Below are 25,411 nucleotides of genomic sequence, written 5' to 3' on the forward strand. Positions count from 1 at the left end.
AAGCAATTTTTAAAATATATAATGCATCACTTAAGAAAATAATATAAAAACAAAAATAACAAGACCTAACTCTTATATCTAAATTAGTGATTTCATTCACGGTGATATGAATAAAACTAGTAAAATTTATTAATATAGACATTATATTATTAGTCTTTAAAGTATTTCTATTGTATTAATGAAAACATATACAATACCCCAAGGCTAACAAACCCCATAGTACCATATTCGTACTTCCTAGGATATGCTCCCATGGCTCCAAATTTGCATTCTTAAAACTTTTGAAGGTGCTACATCCAATTGTTGGTTAAAAAAACAGAAACCATATTATTACTCCATCCTATAAATTTTATATATGTGGAAAAAATATTATGTACCCTAAATTATCCTGAAATTTTCAGAAAATCATTATTAATAAACAATACATATTTTTAATTTTTTGAAAGACATTGACTACATTATATCAAAGTGAGACTTGTAATAAAACAAAAACAAAAATTAAACTACACTATATGCTTCTTGAGTTGATGAGACAAATTGGAGTTCTACTTCTCCAAGTTTTTTTGAAAGCTCAATGCAACCCTAAACAATATGGAGATAGACTCATTTGCTGCACCAAAAAAAAATTTATTTTTGGTTTGGTTGATCTTTTTTTTTTTTTTTTTTTTTTTTTTTTTTTTTTTTGACAAGTCATCACCCATGATCCCGTCCAGGTAAGTTTTTTGTTTGGTTGATAACATAGAAGAAAATCAAAACATGTAAAAAAAATGATTTACTAATTCTCTTGTTTTAATTGGTAGAAGGAAAACAGAAAATCAATAGCAAAAGAGTAGAAAATCAAAAGTGTTTGAACTATTTTAAGTCCATGTTCCAATTACTCTTTCACTTTTTCAACTCTCCATGACAACAATGATAGTAAGGTTTATTGTCTACTTTTTTAGCAAATAAAATTCGAATCACATCGCCATAAACAAAATTTTTATATGAAATTTCTTTTACCATAAACATTTCCATCTCTCGTTAGTAAATGGGATCACATTCTGAACCAAAAATTGAAGACTTGAAACAAAAACAAACAGTTCAATATTAAAATAACTGACAGGAATCAACATGACAAAGGCAACCCCATACAGTAGCATATTATCAGAGTATGAATGGCTTACAATTCTTGAAAGATGATACGTAAACAATATAAGATTTGATTATCAGAGTAATTAGTTGACAGTCAATTTCAATCTATAAACAAACAGATAAACAAAATACACTATATACTCTTGAATTGAATATACAATTAGCTCAGTGTATGATACAGAATCAACGAACTGCTAATCACAATACATTATATACTCCTGAATCGAATATACGAAAGGCCGTATGACTTCAAGCTCAATGTATGATAAATTAGCGGAGCATCTACACTATAGTGATGTGAGGAGCAAATGTTACAATTTGGATGTAATTACTAGGTTTTACAAGTAAAAAAGGGGGTGTATGATAAATCTCACTCACTGTGGTTGCACTGTGCAGTCCAGCTTTTGGTTACTAGGAATATGTGACCCTAGTGAAGATTTTCTTACAAATAAATCTTGTCAGATTCGTATCAAATTCATAAAATGCTATAAATCTTTCTTTTTCTGTATACCTGTTGGGATGCCGTAACATACAGGTGATGCCCCAGTCAAAAAAGGGAGTGTGCAAGCTTCTCGAGCTTGAAACATGAATGAACCTATTTTTGGTCTGTGGCTACAACAATCATTACATGTATTGATTATATCACAATATTCAAGTAATTTCTTTCTTGAGGTTTTCTTCTGAGCATTTCCTTTAGTTCTACTTATATGCATGGACTTAAATTCTTTTGCAAGTAAATTGCACCGAGGACAATCTAGAGAAGCGGATGCTCTTTCTCTAACGCAGCCATCAAGCATGGCCTTAGCAAATCGGTCAATATCCTTGTCTGTCACTTCCCATAAATTAGCGACAATAACAGGAGAACCTGCTAAAAGATAGTAGAGAGGTGCACCTTGTGGAGTATAACACCCATTTAATGATAGCGATCCACTACTGCACCCCATTAAGAGAGTAGCAGCACAATTTTCAACTTTTTGAATCTCATGCCCGGGAATATACTGTGCCCCTGAATAATCACATATAGACAACTCAGTCATCAATACCAGGAAAAACTTGTACTGTGTTGATATGAATATCACAGAGATGAGAGCAATGCACTGAACGATTTTGGAGAACATACCACTTCCATGCCCAAAATAAATAAAAAGGTCATGGCTTTTCAAGGCTACCGCCAATTCTTCAACAGTAGGTGCAGTTCCAGCCTTCCCCTGTCCAACAAAAATATTACGTTAGAAGAAATAATTTTAATGCAGATGCTGATATGCAACACCATCCATTGTCCCATGAGATGACCAAAAGGGGAACATGCCTAGATACATAGATCCAACGATGTACAAATATATGCTTGAAAACACATTTCAATAGTCCATGAATAGAGAACAACATTTATTCTAAGTTCCTTGTTTTATTCTCCTGTTTTCTGACTGAAAATCAATATCTGGAATTTACCTCCAAGTTTTGATCTTTAAACCACTTCTCAAATTCAACCTGAGTGCTAGAAAGATCCCCGCTGGGGTTCAACAAATAAAATGCATCCAAGGGATCTATCAGTGGAAAGACGACAGCATTTCTCCCAACTTGTTCCTTACGGTGAAGGCACCTATCAAGTGTTGCAGAGATGCAGCCAACAGAAGGCATGCGATAAACCTCCTGGCTTCTTAAAAGTGGCAAATTCTCCCATGGAAGCATCTGTACATAATCATCAGTCAGCCAGCTAGTTAAAAACAGCACAAGCTTAAAGAGAAAAATAAGAACGAGGAAATTCACTTTCTTAATTCCAATAAAAGCCTATACCATTTCGGATTGGCCAATCGGCAAAACATGTTAGATTTTTGGATGCTACATTCAGCATTAACTAATTCTAGCATTTCTACAAGGAAAAAAAAAAAGAAAGAAAGAAAAAAAAAACTGCACATTCTTTGAAGTGGTCGAATTCCAGAGATTTTATGGGTAGTAAAACATACTTATTTACAAACTTCCATAGACTTCACCAGTTGCTAATCTTTACAAGATAACACAAACCTCAGAATCAGTAATTATACATAAGAGAAAACAGAAACTCTTTGATCCCCAACCTCAAAACGCCTTAAACCTAGAGCATAAATTTCAATGCCATAACCATCTATAACACCATAAGATTAAACTAATAAGTAGACAATTTAAATCTTCAAATGCAACCAAAAAAAAAAAGAACGAACAACTCATAGGCCCACCTATTTACCCACAAAAAAATAAAATAAAATAATACTAAATTTTTTAAAAAAAATCAAAGACTCACCTGCACCTCAGAATCCAGCACCAGTATTACTGGCTCTCTATCTTCACACACTTCAACCTCATTGGCCGCTTCAAATATTCGTTTGAAGATCATGTGCGATTGACTTTCAACTCCATCATGCACACGAGATGATGTCCCACACCTTCCTCGCTCATATCCCACCCCAACATAGCATCCTTGGTTCAAAATTAGCTGTAAAACACATTCTTCGTTTTCACAGGTATACTTTGCACCTTCAAGGATGACCTTAAGAAGACTATCTTGTACATCCATTTTATATTTATATTTCAGATCATGCACCAGTTTCTTTTGTACTGAATCCAGGTGTCTGCACTCTGACCATTCCCCTAAAAGCAAGAACTTCCAGGGGCCAAACCATGTATCCTCCAAAACCCTGAAGAAAGGTGTAAGGATATGACAGGAGGGCATTCAACATAATAATTAATTTTAAACAGTGTAGAGATGATTTCATAATTTAGGATTTTATCAAGAACAAAAACAACAGGATCTGTGTGTAGCAAGAGCCACTAGTCCTAATTGCATGCTAATGAGTCTATTGATGTCCAAAAACAAAGAAAGCTATAAATAGGATTATTTTGGGAGAGGGGACCTACCTCAGAAATTTACCAAGACGTTGATCAAGCCTCTTTCTCCACATCCACCATAATGACCTATTCTTTTTCGAATCTTCCAAAAAAGAAGTTGATGACGATGAGTAATTTTCCTCCAATATAAGTCTAAACCCCGGGGCTATATCATCAACAACAGTGGAGCCCCAAGGACAGTGCCACTGCTTCTCAAAATGTTTGCCCTCAAAGAGGTTCGAAGAGTCAGAATTTCCGTCCTCATCTGAAGCTTCTGATGGCATTATACAATAAATATCAGTATCTTTTAACTTATACACATGAGCACTATTGCATTTATAAATGTTGCATATCAACAAAGCTCCATATACTAATATAAAAGCAAATTACCTTCTAAAACTGAATCCACAGGCAGAAGTATAACAACAGGTTGACTGCTTGAATTCAAGCGAGATAATAAAATCCATGCATGGACGGAGGAGGAAGGATAAAATAGCAATTCTCTCAATAAATTGGTATAAGCACCTCCAAGCAAACTAATACAAATGACTGTGCTACAAGGAAGACCCTTAAAAAAATTTAAAACAGATCCTTCAAGTTCTTCAAGCGATTCAGGTGCAAGCCTGCAGGAGGAGGGGAAAATGGGGGAAACTCAATTAGCTAAACTGTGATCTGAACCAGATTTCACTTCATTTAAGAACAAGTGCAGCCAAAACCTGAGTGAGTTATGGATATCTGAATTGATCGAAGAGCCACGAAGACAAGAACCCTGAAAATTGTAAAAAATTAACAATGAAATAAATAAGTAACAATACCATGAAGTAAGAGCACGAAAAAGAAGAGAAAAAAAAAAGGAGTATGGACAAAGAGCTATGTAATAATTTTTAAAGACATGGTATGTGCTTCTCATTTGCTGGTATAAAGTAAGATATGATGCCTCTTCAAAGAAAAGGAGATAATGAAGAAGAAAGTAGAAACAAAATTAGAGAGTCTTTTCAACATGTCAATCTAATTCTGCACAATAAGTGGCATAAGAGTTCAAAATTGTATTCATTAGCTTCTAAATTTGCAAACAGGAAGCTAACGCAGAAACAGGAAAGGGTTGGTGTATACAAAATTATTGTTACAAACATATCCAAAAGAACAGGGGACAATATCTTATCAGGTTTGTTTTCCTCCTGCTTCTACTTCTACCCAGAACAGAACAAGGAGAAGAAGGCGAGCAATTACATCTTTGATGGGGAAGGATGCCTATTAAACAGTTCGAGGTCACTAAATTTAGGATCTCTGGGATACTTGCAACACTTTTATTCAACCTCCCAGAGCATATGCCTTCCATATAATTCTTTACAGTGCATGTTTTCTTCTATATCATTCAATAAATATAACCTAGGTTTTCTAGAGGGGATAACTAAAGACAAGGGCAGATCTAATAATAAGACTGAAGGCCACAGAGTAAAAACCCATGTGAATAAAGAGATATGATCATGGGAACAAAGCTCCACAAACTTTTGCAAAGACACAATAATAAACTGACTGAAGTCTCCAGGAAAGCAGAGCCGTGTTTAACTTCTAGCCATCAAAGAAAATAATAACTTTGATTGCATGTAGCATGTGTTACACTCGTGAAAAACTGTAATAGTTTTCAGAGAGAAAAAAAAAGATAACAAGTTATTCTCAAATCTCAATTCACAGGAGGCAAGAAACACACACACCCACATGCCCCTATGGGGACTTGAACCCTCGACCTCCCACTTTGGGAGGTAGAGGAGGTACCACTAGGCTACACCACCTTTGGTAAATGCATGAACTACACACTTCATAGATACCGCCTTCACTCCTAATAAGCATCAAAGAAAAAGATACAAACAAAAACAAAAGGTGTTTAAAATAAAAGAACAGAATTCATATATTAAGCACCAAAATAAAATGGTGGGGCTAAAGAGAAGGGAACTAAAGGTGCAAGAACTTAATGCCTTGTAAGACACTATATAACTAGAATTAAGCCCAAATACATACCTCAACTCTATGCTTCCCAATAATATTTGAGCAGAGCTGGTGATTATGATGGGTACCAAGTGAAGCTTGATGAAAATATGAAGCCCAGTGACTCACGGAGAGTGCTTTGGAAGTAGATGAAGACAGAGAAAAAGGTTCACATGAGGAAGAAAGTATGTACAGAGTAGCCAGCAACCTGGATACCTGTTGCATTATTATTAAGGACCAAAAAGTCAATCACCACAATAACATAAAACTTAAAAGCAAACCATATGGCAGATGAGAAAAAGAATTGCATAAACATTAACGCAACTGAGTTACAACTAGTATTTATTGCAATGCATGAATTCTTGGGCATGAGATAATTAGGATTTGGAAAGGATTCGTATAATCTAATTAATTACATCCTGCTATGTAAGAACTGAGGCCGAATTCTGAGTTGAATGCAATCTTCTCGGACAAGCGTATAACATCTTAACACCATCCAAGATCAATGCAAAGCTTGGATAAAGGACAGATTGCAACTAAATCCAATATAAATTGATGTTTTCCAATGTTTAAAGACCTCTGAAAATGGTTTCAGCAGTATATTATGAAAATGATAAGGTTGCTCCATTGTTACCCAGAGGTCAGGGATTTGAAACAGCAAAAAGTCTCTTCACACGCGGAGGTAAGGCAGCATACATTGGACTCTCCCCATACCCCGCATTGGTGGGAGCCCCGTGCACTGAGCCCACCCTTGGCCATTATTTTAAAGATTATATAATACTTATTAAAAAGCTTTATTTTTTTACCATCACCCACAAAACCTAGACTCTACCTGCCTACCAAATATGTAAATATATACTACTACTTATTTATTTTAGAGCCAAGTTCACATCAAATCAACAATTGGGCTCAAAGTGACTAAGACTTGAAACAAAATATATACCGAGCCACAAGCACCACTAAAAATTGCCGTCAAGCCACAGCGCAACCACCATGGACAATTTTTTCAAAAATATTATGCAGATTAGTGTAACTGCCAAAACAATCCGAATAATTACATTAAACAGCAGGATCTTACAAAATGTGGTTGTCAAGACAAGTATGCAAGTCTAGATCCTAAAAATGAGAGAATCAAAAAGGACAAGCAGTAGGAGGCCAAGAATTTATAGTAGTCTGCTCATTCATTTGCTTTACCACAGGCCTACACAACCACGGATTTTAATGCGCTTCCTTTGAGCATTGTTTAAAGATAAGAGAGGAATTAACTCCTCTCCTGTAGCAATTAAGTATTGCCCATAAAGATTAAATCCCCTCCCCACCACCCTCTTCAAATGAGAGAACCAAATATAAGTCTGATAGGTGCGCATTACACCATAAACTTCTTTAAAAGGAGAGTTTGTATATTTCTAAGTCTGCTAATGAAGATGGGACAACTGTACGACAGATGGGCTTATCCCACAATATCTTGCACAGGTGATCCCTGTCCTCCTTGAGGATAAAGAAATTGATGGTAGTTGTGAATCTGATTATGGATTTATTTGACTAGCTTTCCTCTTGTTTATTAAAAAATATTTTGTTCCCTCACCATTTTTACCCTATTCAATAAATTTTAATTTCCTTTCATCATCACCAATGTTGATAACAACAACAACAATGAAAACAAAAATAAAGCACGGTTTGACCTTTTGGAAAAGTATAGGAACCTCACGGCAGAGTACGAAAGAAAGCATCAACCAGGAAACAATTCTTTGTATCTGAATGTTTGACAAGTCACAGCAATTGATCCTGTTAAACATAATGAACGAAAATTGAAAGGAACATGAAATTAGTCAAACCAAAGGCAGCTGTGAAGCACCAATAAAACTAATTAAATCTGGAAAAAAGAATACAACAACACTCCCTCAAAAATGTGTGCACGTCAATGTCTAAAGTAAATAGATTGCAGTCCTTGGATTGATCTCCAAATAATGGTTAGATAACATACTTCTGAAAAGTTTTTGGACCAAAGCAGTGTCGATTTTTCATTCAACCAATCCCTTAGCAAAAGTTGTGCATCTTTGTTAAAAAGTAACATCTTGTTCATTTAGCAACAACTTCAACAAATGTATAAAGCCAAACAGAACCAAGTTTGCAAAGGGATTGTCTTCCTTAATTTAAAGATCAATGTTCATTAGGTTGCCGTATTAGTTTTATTTAAAAAAATAAAAATAAAAAATGACCAAGGTGATTCACTGAACCAAGTTTTAAGGAGGTTAAAGTAACTTAGTTTGCCTTCCAAAAATTAAATGTCAATGTTCATTGAGATGTCTTATTAGTTTTAATACATAAAATATAAAATCAAGGCAGAAAACCTCATAAACATCACTTTCACAGGAATCAGCATCAAAAGCTAATTAGTTAACATTTGAATTTCCATTTTCCAACAAATTAGTTGACATTTGAATATTTAAAAAATATCGTGTTGCTTTAAGCATGGTACCAGATTGAACTGCATGAGATAACTCAAATATTTGAGACAGCTGTATACACATTGTACAAAACAGAGACGCAGACAGATATTTACATGCTTTCAAAGCACACCTGGTTCGTTGGCATGGATAGCTTTTCACTGTAAGCCAACTGATATTATAAAGTATCACTGCATGTTGAACTGTAAATGCATCTCCTGGGATATCCTTCCCAATTAAGTCGAGCAAGAAAGTGAATGGAACAGAAGAGTTTATAGGACAAAATGGATTCCTGCTGACCAGGGTAGATATGCCTTGCATAAGTATTTCATGTGCTTCATGAATTTCACCACGAATCCCCAAGCATTTGCCTGCCCACACAAAATCATAAGGAAAAAAGCAAGAGGGTGTGACACTATATTATGGATTTCAAAATTCAGCCCTAGCTACAATTAATGGCAGCCATATTGCAGTCTGCCACCCTTTAAGTCAATGATTAACATTGCTTGCCCTTCAGTCTAAACTGATTATGGAAGGGAAAATTTTCTCACCAATAAATCAACAAAACAAAGGAAACGCACATATGCATTGATGAAAAGTGATGACCAGATCATCCTTTAATTGAACACATATTGGTTATTTGGTTATAGCTCTAGCATAATTTCAGTGTGTTCAACTTCGGTGTAATGTTAAATTTTCACTATATGAACAACCACATAGCTGTTTTGCTTACCATCTACTGCATGCTTTAATACCTTGTGAAATAGGGCTGTCAATGACACACAACACTCTCTCTCTCTCTCTGTGTTTGAGTGAGTGAGTGAGAGAGAGAGAAGGTTTCAACTACAAAAAAATAGTTGAAAAAATTTAATAGATGCATAAGTCTACAAATACAATCAGACTTTGTTGTTCAAGGAAAAGGGGTACGAACATTTCAACAATTATAGCGAGAGCCATATCCCTACATTTAAAGTGAAACGTCATCTTATGCATGTACACAATGTCCTCTAAAAGAATACATGATATAATTTTAATTAATGACAAAAAGATTGAAATGCATTATAAAAACAAAAAAGAGTGTATAAAAAGAAAATCATATTAAGAAGTCATCTTCATGGTCTCTTATGGGGAGTGAGAATAAGAACAAGTTATGGATCAATATTCTATAAGTCAAGTTAAAAAACATAAATGTAGACAAACTAAAAGGGCAAGAAATAGTATAATTAATGCCACCATATTTTAACTATCATTATTTAATCTTTCTTTTACTTCTTCCTGATTTTTTTACTTCACTTATTTTCAGTATTTATAGAGTATGTAACATGCAATTGAGATGAATAATGTGTACAATGATATTCTAGAAATACCTATGCTGGTGAGTAGCCTCAGAGTTAGTTGCCTGCGAATAAACTCCCATTTTATATGAATAAGACTGTTTATCGACCCAGATTCAATAACTTCCCTGGGAAAACAATACCAACACTTCAATTTATTGCAAACGCATGTGAGTTCACCTCCGCAGTTGGTCGTGGAACATTTAATTTCTGAGAGTGGCCCTCTCTGCCTAAGAGCATCAGGGCAACCAAATATGTGTTCACTGTCTAAATGCTTAGTAAGGCCAGTTTGTACTTTATCGGGAATACTTTCACTATTTTCCTGAGAAGAACGATATCTGGACCGAGTCATCCTTGAATTATGCTCTGATATCAAGCATTGCTCCTGTGGAAAAGGCTTTGGTGCTCTCTTAGTCTTCCTACACTTTTTGGTTTCCATGTCTATTTCTGGCCCTTCACCTATAGTAGGAAAGGCACCAATATCTGACTGGTTTATCCTATGAGAGAAAGAATTATTAACACCATGCCTGACCTCCTTGACTAAAGCATCAAGAGTTGCAGTACTCCCAGTGTTTGTCTCCTCAGGATTACTAACAGAGTTTTTCCACTCAGAGATATTTAGCTTCTCCAATGCTGATTTGTACAAATTTTCAGAATCATACAATTTCCTTAGAAAAGGATCGCATGTATCACTATCGAACTGGCTTCTAAATAAGTCTCCAAGTTCCTGATCAATATTAACTTCCAGGACCACCCTGCACTTCAAACAAGAAATGCCAGTGCAGCTATCTGCCAATATTTGCTTGGCAGTTTGAAGTTCCTTATCTGCCAACTCCCAAAGCTTTTGCTTGCGGTATAATCTTCCTGAAAAAGTTTAGATGCAGACAATAAGTTGGCCGGTTACAAATTCTTCCCAACCAAGTAGAGCGCGAATGACACAGACCGGACAAGAGAAGAGAGAGAAGAAAAAAGAATTTGAATTATTTACCTAGAACAGAAGAAAAGGCAACTATGAGAAACGGCAACCCTTGATAACATGAGATATCCTTCCCCCACAATAAAAAAGCTTCAGCCTCAGATCCATTTCCAATCATCTCATGGATAATTCCAACCTGTTTTACATGAGTGATTAAAATACCAATTTACAGTACAATAGCAACTAAGGAGTTGGTAGAACACACTGAATTCATGCTCGAATTCTGAATTAAAATATTTGAGGCAGAGACAACTCAAACCTGTAAAGTGCTTTCAAGATAGCACTGAAGTACATTCCATGGAGTAAGAATTGAAGCTTCCAAATCGAATGAACTATTACTATTGGACCAAATCGCTGTAGCCACTGAACTATACAAGTGGAAAGTACTAAGACTGTAACGAGGCTTTTGAATGGTGTATCCATTGTTATTCTGCTGCTCCCCAGAGAACATAAATTTTTCTTTGAGAAGTTGGCTACGTAAACGATGGGCTTCTTTTGCACATGAAAGAGCCTACAGATCGAGTTGGAAGAACTCATTAGAGGAGGTTATCGATGACCAACAAAAAGACACATCTTTTTAGTACAATCATTTAAAAGAGAAAAAAATAGTAAGCCAGAATCGGTGAGAACTCTACCTGTTCAATGATTTACAACGACATATAGTAAAATCATTAGACTTACATCCCCATGTATTTTTTCAAGCCACTGTATTTATAAATCCAAGATAAAAACAATTCAGAGGGGGGGTGAGGAGGCCGCAGAGATTAATAACAGATGACAAAATTTTGGTTAAGAATTTTTATACCACTGACGAAGGAAATTAAAAATATACTCCCTTAAACGCGTACATATTTAAACAGCAAAAAGTACACTCAGAGCAAGAAGAGGAAAAAATAGTAATTCCATTGAGGAAACACTACAGCGTGAGTAACAAGTCAGCATGGATGAGATTTGTGTTGGCTGAGCACTGCCAAACTAGGGCCAACAGGAAAAATGAAGTTAAACTTGCAAGGCTGCTATAGATGTGTATCCATGCAGAGCTTAGAAACTTCATAATTGATTCGTATCGTTTCTCTTAGCCACAGTAGTGAATATGTCTGGTAAATGCAGCATTCTCAAAATATGATTAAAATTTTAGAGATACCTATTGATCATCAGAATTGCAATTAATTATTATATAAATATTATTGAAGATAAAACATACAACAGAATGCATGATGATCAAAACTCAGTCATAATATAATACCAATAAAATAAAGCAGGATGCTTAAATTCTGTATTCCAGTTTATTGAATGAAGACTACTCTTAGAATCTATTATAAAGTTTGTAATTGACGATACATATCAAAGTGAGGCGGTCTTTTAACATTAAATTTTATAAGTCATATTTTCTGTAAAATTATTTAGTTTTGATACAAGACTTGAAGAATATAGCATATATTTTAAAAAGTTGAAACAATATTGATCTTTAGATGATCCATTTGCCAGTCACTAATATCTATTGGATAAGTTACCCACTACTGCCATCTTGCTCCCTTGCTTCAAGAGGCACAAAGACAAAAGAAAAATAAAATAAATAAGATTGCAAAGGTTATCCAAAACTACTAAGCAATCCTATATAGGCTGACGCAGACACAAAACTTCAACTTTTTATGACGTTATAGGAACCATGGTTCGCCGAATCGGCTGGTTCGGAACAGAAAATCAAAGAGCTGATACCGAGACTCACTAATATATCAGCATGCCCCGAGACTCACAGACGAACTGGCCGGTTCACAAAGAACTGGCCGATTCGTTATGGTCGAGAACCGGCCAGTTCTCTCTTAGGGCCTGCCGGTTCAACATGAATGAAAAAAAATTACTGTAAGATCCATTTTTGACAAGCATAAGTTAACTTCTCATGTATGGTTTTATACTACTCCTTACCCACATCTCCTTAATTCAATTCCGATGTGGGACACATATGTGTTAAGTCTTAGTTTCCCTCTCATCTATTACTTTTATATAGCTCCTTTGCCCACTTCTCCTTGATTCATTTCCGACGTGGGAATGATGCCTACCTTATAATCACACTGTTCTTATGTATATATCGGTCAATGGTATGATGATTAGGATCCAATCTGTTGGGATGGGACTCTATTTAGTGGTTTGGCGACGTATATGGGAAAGAATGTTTAATGAGGCTTATCTTATTCTCAATTCTAAGTCTTAATTCTCTGAATCTCTAGGCATCCATGCATTGTTTTAAATACTATTCAATGTGGCATTATTTTTCAACACATAATATGTGGAATGAATTTTTCATAATTACTTGGTTTTTGTTTATTAATTTCGTAAAAAATATAACTAATAAACATTGTTGATAACGATGTTAACTTGGAATTCATGAATTAGTTTATTATTTTATTATATGATCTTTAAAAAATCAACAAAATTCACAAAAATTTCATCATTATTGAATTATGGTGTAAAGAGTTGTGCATCAAAATATGTTCTGCCCTATGTGCAAGGTCAAAAAAAAATTCACGACTGCGAAAACCGATTCCATTAATAAAATTGATACAAGGCCAATTCCGTTACACAGCGACTGCAAAGTGCAAACCTTGATTAGAACAAATGCAATAAATACATGGCAAATATAAAACTAGTTGTTAAACACAACCATATAGATTATTGAACAGCTAATATGTCAACCATTGTCTCTTTAGCTTCCTCCATTTCATACGATTTCAACTCTACACGAATCACAACTTCAAGTCCCCAAATAGACCCCTTCTTATTCTATTAGAAATAATAATTTCAGTACTTTTTACTGGAGAAGCTTTACAGAGTTTTCGATTGGAAAGTTGGTGATGACAATGACACCACCGTGGTTACTACAAACGAGTGTGACCAAGAGCTATTGCCCTGACAGGAGCAATTTCAATTCAATTGCATGAATGAGGATGTTGCAAGTGTAACTTCCAACCAACTGGAACTTACTGAAAAAATCTTGAATTAGGATCATTGCTTGGTGCAGTGATAAAAGCTCAGACTGAGAGCAGCCCTATGAACAAAAAATATTCCAAGTGTTAGATCTTCCTCATGTTTTCACCTCCCATCACCCTCATAAACAGGAGGAATACTGGGTAATGACCTTAAATTTAGTTGGTAAGGAGCAAAAGGCCAAGGGAGAAAATAAAGAAGTTTTATTTGACCGTGATTTGACAAAAATAAAGGTAAATAAGGCCTCAAGAAAAAGGTATATAAAATGCAGTTTTGTGCTATCCATGTCAGCAATGCCAGCTAAATACCCAAGCCAACCTAAACATCAACTACTAAGAGGCTGCATCAGCCATCGAAGGCTCCAAATAAGAGTTCCATTTCATTAGTTTTCAAAGTACATATTTGATATTATGGATGAAACACTTAGCCGTTTCCAATTAATGTGATATTGAGGATACACAACATGCATTAATCCAACTGTAGATCAAACAAAAACAAGACAAGATATAATTGCTTCTCATTATTTCAGTATATTCTTCATTTTGGGACATAATATTCCAAAAAACAAGGGACTCATTTATCTCATGATATTTGCGAACTGATAGGGAGTATTTCAGAAAATGGAGAGTTGAAAAACAAAATTCAAAGGAAAAGAAGGACATTAACATACCATGTAAGGATGAAACGTAATCCACTCTCTTCATGGTATAAAATATTTTGAATCCAAGCCTTAGAATTTCTCTTGAAATGAAATTTATTGGAGACCCAACTTGGTACTAAAAAAATATGGAAGCAAAATTATTGTAAGTTACCTCCATCAATCGGCCATTTGAAGTCAGTCTTCCGCACAAGTCATAGTAGAGATGTGCAGCAACAAAAACTGAACCAGTAGGCTGGGGAACCTAAAGGAAAGAAAACACTAGATTAACAGATGTAACAGAACTTTTCTGGAAGGATATAGGGCAAAAGATTTCACAGTGGTTGTAAAAAAAAAATCTTACAGTGGAAATAAGACCCAAAGCAGCCTGCTTGACTTCCTCAACCGTGGTATCTGATCGGAAAGAACTCTCGTGGTTATAAGAACCTTGGGAGAAGATAGTAAACATAAAAGAGAAGTTCTGTTGAAACCCCATTTGTAACGGCCATGATCCCTTCATGCAACTTATCCAGAAATCAATAGACTTAGAAAGTTCACCACAATGCTGTGATAAAATCAAGATGAATGCCTCGTTTACAGGTGAAGCACAAAGGGCATGGCCAAGCCTTCTGTACTCCCACAACGTGGCCAAACACTTCTCTAGTGGTACATTCTTCCATTTAAACAATCTGATTATCAGCTCGTATATGTCAGAGTGGAATTCTGTGAAGCCCTGGAATTACATAAGCAAGAGAAAATAATGAGGCAATAAAATCACAAACATGCCAAAGCCTCCATATTCAACACTCCAGCAAATTCTACAGTTACAATAAGTTCATAGCGCTTACCTTCATTGATAACAAATCAACAACATGATACAACAAAGTCAACATATTTTCAGACGCAATATTACAGTGGTCATCTGCATTGCAATGATCTGGACTCAACCATAGACTTAATGCCTCATGAAGGTCTTCAAAAATTCTCTGTTTGGAACAAAAACCAAGCAGATTATATAAAAATAACAAATTCCACTGTAACATATATATCTAATGAAGAAATAAAGCCTCTTAGTGGAAATTATGAAATTCTGGAAGTAGCATGTTATGCAATAACACCTTTGAGTTTGGTTCAGCCTCCTGGGTACACAGTGCACGGAAGCAATATGCAACAGCTAATTGATGACGTACTGGAACACTCAGGCTACAGTTTTCACCATACATGTCCTTCTGTTTCAGTAACAACTTTATGTCATTTACATAGCAAAGAATTTAAAACTGGTGATTGACAAAGCAACAAGACAAAGAATAAATTAGCAGAATAACTCACCATAGCGGATATTGCTTCTGACAAACACTGAATACAACCATTTAGACCTTCAACTCCAGTGGCCCTTAATTCCCTTGCTTTTGCAATAAGAATTCTAGATTTTTGTAAACAGCTATCATTTGTAACATACACCTCTCCCAGAAGGATGTCTATGATCTCCATTTTCATTCTCTGACAGAATACTGGGTTCAAAGAATTCATTTCTTTGTATGCCAGAAGCTCCTGAACGCAGTTTTTTTTATTTAAAAAATAAAAAATTAAAAAAGATGAGCAAAATAGCTATTAAAAGTAAGGAAATAAAGATATCAAAATCAAAGTTAGATGTGTAATAGAAACATAAAAATGAGACTACAAAAGAAGAGGGGGAAAGGCCAAACCTGCTCTAATAATATGCCGAGGGTCCTTTTTGACACTTTCAGAGAAGATGACAGCAAAGAATGTATGGTTGTTGCACCATGCTCCACATCCACATCCTTACAAAGTTTGCAGTTTATCTGAAAACCATGTAATAATCAGACAGCAGAAACATGCAAAATATACTAAAGACAACAAAAAGCTTTCATATGTACCTTCACCCACTGTTTCACCAAAGCTATGGGACTTGGCAGCCTTTCAACCAAGATTTCAGCAACAGACCAGTTTTCAAGACTATCCCCAATAATTCTATTCACTTTATGACTTCCACATTGATAAAGTACATCCAGAAGTAATGCACTTTCTGTGCATGCCTCTCTGACAAAATCTACAATAGCATCTTCTGTCTTGTCACTGTGAGGCCTATTTGATTTGTTTACAAACATATCACGAAGATGTGATACACAGATCCATGATGCTCTGCAACTTAATTTCAACACCTTTGAAGCCTGCAAAACCCATTGATATCTGAAGGAAAGCCTAAATCCATGAATGCAACAGAACTAAAAAAGTCATTGGGTAATACGTAATTATGTTCCAACATCATGTGACAGATTTTTCAGACCCTACACATTAGATACATAATAATCAAGCCCTAGAATACAATGTGCTTAATACATGTATGATATAACATGATCAAATAATAATATATATGTGCTGCCGTTTTGTCTATCTACTCTGCATAAGATTTGGGTATCAACTAAGACAAAAACACTTGACATCTCTGTTTTGCACATTGTATTTTAAGATGAGATATGGAGTATTAAAAGATGGTGACATATATGAGCAGGATACAGGACATGAACACGAATACAGGAAACATGAGCACAGGAAACATGAGCACAGATACAGGACATGGACATAGCAACCGCACAAAATTTAAGAAAGTAGAACACAGAGACGCCATTAAAATATGCATAGATTATATATGACCAACAATAACTCATGACAACTAAATCTAATATCCATTGACTAAATGAAATTTTGTAACTTATAAATAATCAAAAACTCCATTGCCATATAAAGTCATAACTGAGGCACTGACACGTGTGTGTGTGCGCGCGCGCATATGTACTTAGATATGCATGTTTATAAATAAATAATATTTAAACACAATTTGATGACTACTCTGTCATTTCCTATTCTCAGACCCACTTACATAATAAAACCATTCTATATCTTTTGCTTTTAGATATGATTAAACTTATAATGAGATTAGTGTAGCCCTTTGATTTGATTTTTGTTCTTACAACTATTCTTTTTTCCATGCCAAAAGAGCCTAACCCAATGTATAGATTCATCAATCATATGTTGGCGAGTTCCAAGTACTATTGGTAATGTGTTCAAAACTATTAAAATGTACCAAAATGAGTCATGCACGTGTCTAGAAGTATCAGTGTCAACCACTTGTTTGACAAGGAATCAATCCTTAGACATGTCCATGCTTCTTATTCAATCAGCAATTTTCTTTTAACTTTGTAGAAGTAGCATAATTATCCTTTTGCTAGATATATAAAATATGAATTATCACAGCACACTTTTCTTCCAAAACATGTATTATTGTATGCATTTACAACACAAGTTATTGCATCAATTAATTCTCACGACTCATCCAAGACATCGCTCATTACTCAAATCAATGAATTGGAATATAGACCTGGGTTTGACCGTGCTGAAGCCTCTATCTATTGAACACGTTTTTGCCCAACAGCATTAATCCTCTGTCCAGCCTGGGACCAGAAACACATAAACACCCTTACACCAGCGGTTCAGGCCAGAATAGTAATAAGACTATCTTGACCATAACAGCTAATCCAACATATAAAACCTCATGCATTACCTCCAGAAATTATTTGAAAAAATAATCTAAAGCAACCTAAAGAACTACAAAATCAAAGGCACTAGCAGAAGAAATATGATGAAAAACATTATTTACAATCACAACTAAACAACAACAGTTCAAACTCTAAACATTGTGAAGTATCATCTTACTTCTCCACACTGCCGCCCCCACCCCCAACCCAACAAAAAAAATATGAGCACTTCAAAAGTGTAATTGAGGCATTTTTTTCCATTTAAAAATCAAACATTTTGGTAACAAATATAGCTTCATATGCAACTCCATATGAAACCACATCTTCCATAGTAATGTACCTCATTCAATTGCTTATTTCTGTACAAAATAGTACCAACATTGTGAAGAGACACAAAGAGAAACTTTAACCCATGAGGTTGAATCCAATTACATGCAATAACATGCTTAATGAAAGTTGCACTCTCCTGCAATAAGAAAGGACAAGCCAGTCAGCTAAATGCAAAAACAAAAATAAATAACATCATTCCTTCATGCAACAACTTAAGGTGAATAAAAGTTGCAACATCAAATGACAGATACTAATCTGAGTAATTCTATCATAACATAAATAAAAAAAAGGCAACCTTGACATTATGCTTTGTTCTGAATGAGAGAGTGAAAGCAGCCACAGCTACACTCAGCACTGTTTTGTCATTATCATCACAAGCATCTCTCCGCTTTTCAAATGCACTGGATCCATAAAAATGAAATGCAAAGAACTTTTATTGATGTACTTGATTAACATAAGTAAACAATACGAGAAGAGATTTTAGACAATGGTTTGCTCAACACAGGTTTCAGTCTTCAATGACTTGGGAGATACTATATTCAATAAGACTGCTCCAAAAATTCCTCACAATTCACTCTTAGGGAAATTTTCTTTTAATAGATATAACTAAGTCTGGGTGAAAGAAGTAAAAAGAGAAAATAAACAAAACATTCAAGTGCTAAATCAATGGAATGAGTGTGGGGCAAGGAGTGTTGCACAAGGGTGGCAACAAGAGTCCTGCTCACCATCCCATAATTTGGCCGTCTTTCAAGAAACCTTATGAACCAAAAGATCAATGACTGGGACTTAACTTTAGATCAGATCATTGTTGTATCATCCATTTAGGTGGTTGTTTCTTTACAACTTTGGAGGTTAACCAAATATTTAATCAAGCAGCTCAAGTGCAAACACGTCTGGATAGTAAAATTGTAGAATATATCAACAGCCTACCTGTGATGGAACAGAAAAACATCACAGAACTGATGGAGTGCATCCTGAATGTCACAGAGTACTGCAGAAAACGAAGCACCTTCAGTTTCACCGACTATCTCTTTCCGTGTTGAATTTACAAACTTAGCAAGTTGCTGGCATAAATATTTCAGTGCATTATAATAAGACAGCATATAAGACTTTCCAATCTTATGTGTAAAAACTCCAGATCCCTCATAATTGGCTTCTATCTTTGAATGCACTCGATGTACATAATTCTTAACTTCAGTACTAAATGGCAAGCTGTTCTCTTTGCCACTCGTATGAAAATGGCTTTTTAATAAACCAAGCAAAGCAGTCAAGTGCTGGAGCCTATCCTCATTATCAAGCAAAAAATCAATCATGGATCGATCCTTCATATTTCTCGTGGTTGTAGAGTCACCCTGTCTTGACTGACTATTGCAATCATTTATAAACAACCCAGTAGAATAAAGCCCCAGAATCAGATCAATGGGTGACAAGCCCTGGGGAACAAATTAAAAAATACATTGTTATAGAGAAGGCTGTAACACAAAATTTTGAGAGATGCATATAGAGCCTTACATAGAAGAAAACGATAGATTGCAAAAAAGATACCTGAAAAATGTCAACTGCTATTTTGTTCAAATGTGTGGCAATAGAATGACACAAATTTGTAGTTGCAGTTTGACATTGGTCAGCACAATAATAGACAAATTCAAGAAAAACCATGGCAGTGCTTTCCTCTTCGACCTGCCAAGTATGTGTAATGTTATATTCCCATTAAAGAAAATAATCTAAACATTTTAAACATTATTTTAAATATTGAAGTAACAATGTTTAATTAAGATTCCATAGTTAACAAGTAATGTCATAATTCTGAAAGCATATTTTCAATTAAGGGTTCCACGTATTTCATAATAATGTAAAATTCATATCACAACAAAATAGAAGAATCCCAATCAGGCCGTAGAATATGCTAAAGTTTGCAAACTTGGGCCGCTTGAGAGGAGTACATTCCAAGGAATTCATACAGCTGAAAAGAGGATGCAAGGTACAAACCTGTTCTACATGATGTTCTCAGGTCGGGAAGCCCAACAGATCCCATAGCAAGATTAACTAGTGAGTCAAGTTGAACCACAAAGGGGAAGCAAATTTTGTATGCTTAACATCACGTAATGGTGATAAGACTCAGTTTAACTCTGTTGCCAATTGCGCTAGCCATGCAATGTAAAAATGTAATCTTATGCTCATAGTTATTACTACAACGCGTAGATTAGTAAGTTTTACATTTCATATTAAGCACCAAGTCATGAAATGGCATGGGCTTGAAGCCTAAATGTTAAATAATTGGAAAAATAACAATATATAGATGACTTATGTAAAGCATGAACATACTCTGAAACCAAACAAAGACTATTAAGTTTGATTATAATACCTTGCATTCACCGGCCATAGTGTCCAGCACACACATGAGGAGGTCAATGACACTTGAAGATTTGTTGTCATATTGTGAGACTATGGAAGAACATATCTCACAAGCAAACTGCATATAGAATATCAACTAAATAAACATAGGAACATGTGTTGAATTTTAAGTTGTGAGGATGGGATATAGTTCACCTTCTGCATTTGATCTTTCATAGATGATCTTCTGTACTCATCGAAGATTAACAAGCAGAACCGGCGCACCAAATCCCCGCCAAATGACATAAGGTTCCCAACCAACAATAAAGTGTATTTACCAATATATTTCACTAGAACCCTATGCAGCTTCTCATATGCATTCGCATCTAACACGCTTAAGTATCAAATTAAAATAAAAATAAATAAATAATCAGTTAACCACATCGTATCAGCTCAAACAACACAAGTATATACTACTAAATCTCTGCAGCTTGATAGTTCCAAAAAGAAACCCATTACACACCTGAACCATGGAGTGACCTCATCCACCAAAGAAAGTACTCTCCTGTAGTCTCCTTCGTCTTTAGTTTGATTCATGAAAGTGCACTTGACAAGAGTTACAACAATATCCACAACCAAATAAGTAAATTCAGAATCGACATTCTCTCCCTTAAAATCTGGAAGAAGTCGCTTCTGGGGCTTTGCCTTTTTCGAACCCGAAACTCCAACCTCCATACCCCTCAGATTATCAAGCATCAAATACCCTTCACTTTCAGCATCTTTGTACCGTCCCCATCCCTCAAAACAATGCATCAACCGAACCCTCTGGAGGTGAACAGAATAGGGTTTACCAGATAGCTGCGAAGAAATGCAATCCAAGCAATTCAAACACAGCTTGTAAGTATCGAATAATTGGAGACCCAATTGTTCGTCGAGTTTGGGGGTTTTAGAGAGGCGTTTGGGGATGAGTGATAGGGCGCGGTTGAGGACGGGGAGGTACTTCTTGGAGAGGGATCGGAGAGTGGATGAGTGGTCTTGTCCGAGGGTGTTTGAGGGTTTCTTGGTTTTCTTGGGTTTCGGGGATATGAGATCGGTGAAGGGATGGAGGTAGTCGGAGAAGAGACGGTGTATATTGATGATATCGGAGCTATCGAGTTTGGAGATGAGAGAGTCGGCGTCGGAATCCATTGGAGAGAGAGGGGGATAGAAAGAGACTGTGTGAGTGTGAGAGATGTAGAAAGAGAGTCCCTCTGTGTAAGTGTGTGAGTGTGAGAGATGTAGAAAGAGAGTCCCTCTGTGTAAGTGTGTGAGAGAGAGTCTCTATGTGTGTCAGTGTGTGTGAGAGAGAAAGTGTAAAAGGGCGCCAATATGAAACTTCAAAACAGGAGAGGACTTGGAAGAAGGAAAGGTAGCGTGACCGGTGTGTTGTGGTTAGAGACAATGACAACCGATTTGCACCGTTCCCTCTTACCGCTAGGAGCCTCGGGTTGACGCCGAATGCCGGGGAATTGTTATTAGGCCATTTGCACCGTCTCTTTGAAATTTGACTCTCTGAAAATATCACATCAACTTTTTTAAAGGTCGCGTCAACAATTTCAAGATCCACGATAACAACTTTCACTTTTCAAAAACATACACTCTATCAAACTCTCCGAATTTTCACTCCCCAAAACAAATAATAATAAAAAATTAAAATTAAATTTTTTTTTTTTACTTTTCTGCTATATTCATAACGGTTATATTTTTAACAGTGCAAAAAAGTTTTTTTTATTTATTTTTGGCGCAAATAAAATTTATTTTTGACAAACAGTGCCTCAACAATATATTTTTTATTTAATGAATTTTATTTTATTTTTTATTTTAAAAAAAAAAGCTCAAAATAACCTATTTTTAGGTTTTTTTTAAAAAAAAAAAAATTCAGCCAAACACTGCCTTACTGTTTGAGTAGCTGCAAAATAAGACAAATGAGGGGCAGCCCAAACGGCGCCGTTTTGAAGGAAAAACAAAAAAAAAAAAATGCCCCGCGAACAAAAATGGGCCCTACCAATTTTGAAAGCCAGCTGCACGTCCAAAGCCCCTCTCTCTCGCTGAAATTGGGCTATGAAGAGCCCGCTGCAGCTGCTCGTAGCCAACGTCTCGATCATAACGGTCATTATTTTTTTTCATTTGTTATTACAAGTGTTTTTTCCAATTATAATTATTTTAAAATTTTATTTATACTAATTTATTGCTTGTTAGTTTTGACTCGCTAATCTGTCTATAACATTTTATGCAAACTAATAACTTCTTACTTCCTACTCGTGTATCTGTAATTTTTTATCATATATAATTATATACCACCTAAGTTTATAGTTGTCGTTACCATCTGTTCTAAAATATTAATTTCAAATGCACAAATGCATTTTTTTTTTTTTTTTTTTTTTAAGGTCTAATACTCTCTCTTAACTCAGCCATCGGAGTAATAATATACCTCCTAAATCTATTATCTCTATATATTTATTATTAATAGTCGCCCTTCCTAAATATATTTTTTCTTTTACCTTAGCAATAATCTCATAGGCCTATTACAATTATACCCTCTCTTATAGATACTCAAACCTTCTACTTTGGGATAGGGTAATGTACCATGAGGCTATTATAGTCTTGGATTTTAGGTATGCAATACACTTTGATTAGTATCTCTTATCTTTTAGTTGTCCTTACTTACCATCCGTCCTAACATTTTAATGTTAAATAAAAAAATGCTTTGTTTTTGTTATATATATATGCACACTTGTGTGGAGTCCACGAATTCATTAAGTCATCCATGTAATCATAAGTTTTAAGGCTTACAAAGAAAGATGGCTTTGAAGGCTTATAAAAGAAGATACCAAAATGGCGTACATGGGAAGCTACACTGTGAGCCTATATAAGGCATTTAATGTCTACTATTTTCATATATTAAAATTGAAGCTTTCATTCTCTCCGTGTCTCTATTTCGTTCTCTCTCTCTCTATCTCTCTGTGTACAAGTTTTTTTATTTATATAATAACTATTATTATATATATATACACACACACATATATTTATTACACGTTATCAGCACAAGCTCCATCCATCTCAGATTTGAAAAAAAAGCTTTCTCTCCCTCTTTCTATCCCAACTATATATCTATTTTGTGATATTAGTTTTGATAGATTTGTTGCGTTGGTTTGGTTTATTAAAAAAAAATATTATTTCTGATTCTAAAGGGTAAGAAAATCATAATTATAGATTATTGTTCATAAAATAAAATTGTTCACTTAAATAATATATGTGCTTACACTATGGTCGGTTCTACCACCTTTATTATTTATTGATCCACTAATTATGGTCGGTCTTACCACCTTTGTTATTTAATGTTTTATGGCTGGTTTTATCGCATTTATTGTTTCATAATTTATTTACTATGGCTGGATTTACCATATTTGTTATTTAAATAATTTATATTATGTTATTATTTCATTCAATGCCATTTTATTTATATATTATGCTAAATTATATTTTTATATTGTTGTCACATCTAATTATTCTGAAAATGTCAAATCTGACAAAGCTGGAATTCGTGGCTCTGGATATTTGCAAAAATTATTTATCATGGATTTTGGATGCTCATATCCATTTGGATGCCATAGGCCTTGGAGACACAATTAAAGAAAACAATGATGCATCATTGCAAGATAAAGCAAAGGCCATGATTTTCCTCCGGCGCCATATTAGTGAGGAACTGAAAACTGAATACCTCACTGAAAGAGATTCAATTTGTTTGTGAAAGAATTTGAAAGAAAGATATGATCATAAAAAAATAGTCATCCTCCCAAAGGCCAGGGCTGATTAGCTGCAACTGAGGTTGCAAGATTTTAAAACTATGGCTGAATATAACTCTGCTCTATTCAAAATCAATTATACATTGAAATTATGTGGTGATACTGTTACTGATGAACTTTTGCTAGAAAAAATATTCTTCACATTTCACGCCTCGAATGTACTATTGCAACAACAATATCGAGAGCGTAGATTTAAAAAATACTCAGAGCTGATATCATGTTTGCTTATGGCGGAGCAAAATAATGAGTTTTTGTTAAGAAACCACCAGTCCTGTCCAACTGGATCGACACCGATCCCTGAAACACATGTTACCTCATCTCATGGTCGTGGACGTGGTCGTGGTGGTAGAAATGAATATAGTCGTGACAAAAATAACTACCACAATAATGAATATGATCGTGGTAGAAATCATTCTTATTATCGTGAATGATATCAATCCTCACATTTTCGCAATCAGAGATCCACACCATATTCTCAAAGGAGAGATCATCATAAAATGAAACAGGGAAAAATGAAGGATGTGGCTCAACATTCAAAGGCACACGATAATACTTGTTATCGGTGTGGCATGACAGGGCATTGGCAAAGTATTTGTCGTACACCTAAGCATCTGGCTGAACTTTACCAAGCCTCAACGAAAGAAAAGGGAAAACAAAAGGAAATGACTTTCCTTGATCATGATGAGCCAATTGACACCACAAATCTGTAAATAAATTTCATTAATCATGATGAGCCAGTTAACATCACAAATCTGGAAAGAATAAACTTCCTGATTGGTGATGGAAATGTCCATACCAATTAATCTTATTTTCTTTTCATATTCTGTCTACTATGTTTGTATTTTCCTTGTATTAAAGTTTTTATCCTCTAGTTTGAATTAAAGTTTATTTTGTTATAAAAGTTTATTTTCTGACAAAGAAATTTGCATGAATAGGAATGGATCTGACTAGTTCCAATATAAATAGAGAAAACATATGTCTTACAGA

The 25,411-nt window shown here is 35.1% G+C and overlaps 1 protein-coding gene across 1 annotated transcript; it reads right to left on the bottom strand.

Moving 5' to 3' along the window:
- Positions 1-517: 517 nt before the first annotated feature.
- Positions 518-22,041, bottom strand: LOC132294332 (separase). The gene is made up of 27 exons (XM_059792149.1): positions 21,103-22,041; positions 20,796-20,973; positions 20,611-20,718; positions 19,791-19,925; positions 19,176-19,678; positions 18,541-18,646; positions 18,256-18,381; positions 16,257-16,550; positions 16,065-16,181; positions 15,688-15,909; positions 15,477-15,587; positions 15,207-15,344; positions 14,723-15,091; positions 14,534-14,623; positions 10,996-11,247; positions 10,749-10,872; positions 9,794-10,624; positions 8,560-8,797; positions 7,662-7,764; positions 6,013-6,195; positions 4,710-4,762; positions 4,384-4,616; positions 4,024-4,267; positions 3,410-3,803; positions 2,581-2,820; positions 2,252-2,339; positions 518-2,137 (listed from the first exon to the last, which is right to left on the bottom strand). Exons 1-27 carry the CDS (start codon positions 21,765-21,767, stop codon positions 1,617-1,619), a joined length of 6,666 nt encoding a protein of 2,221 aa, XP_059648132.1. The 5' UTR covers positions 21,768-22,041; the 3' UTR covers positions 518-1,616.
- Between the last annotated feature and the right edge of the window lie 3,370 nt (positions 22,042-25,411).

Source organism: Cornus florida, unplaced genomic scaffold (assembly GCF_030987335.1).
Source record: "Cornus florida cultivar Cherokee Brave unplaced genomic scaffold, ASM3098733v1 CherokeeBrave_3.0.0_Hap2_Chr02, whole genome shotgun sequence".
In the NCBI taxonomy this organism is placed as follows: Eukaryota; Viridiplantae; Streptophyta; class Magnoliopsida; order Cornales; family Cornaceae; genus Cornus; species Cornus florida.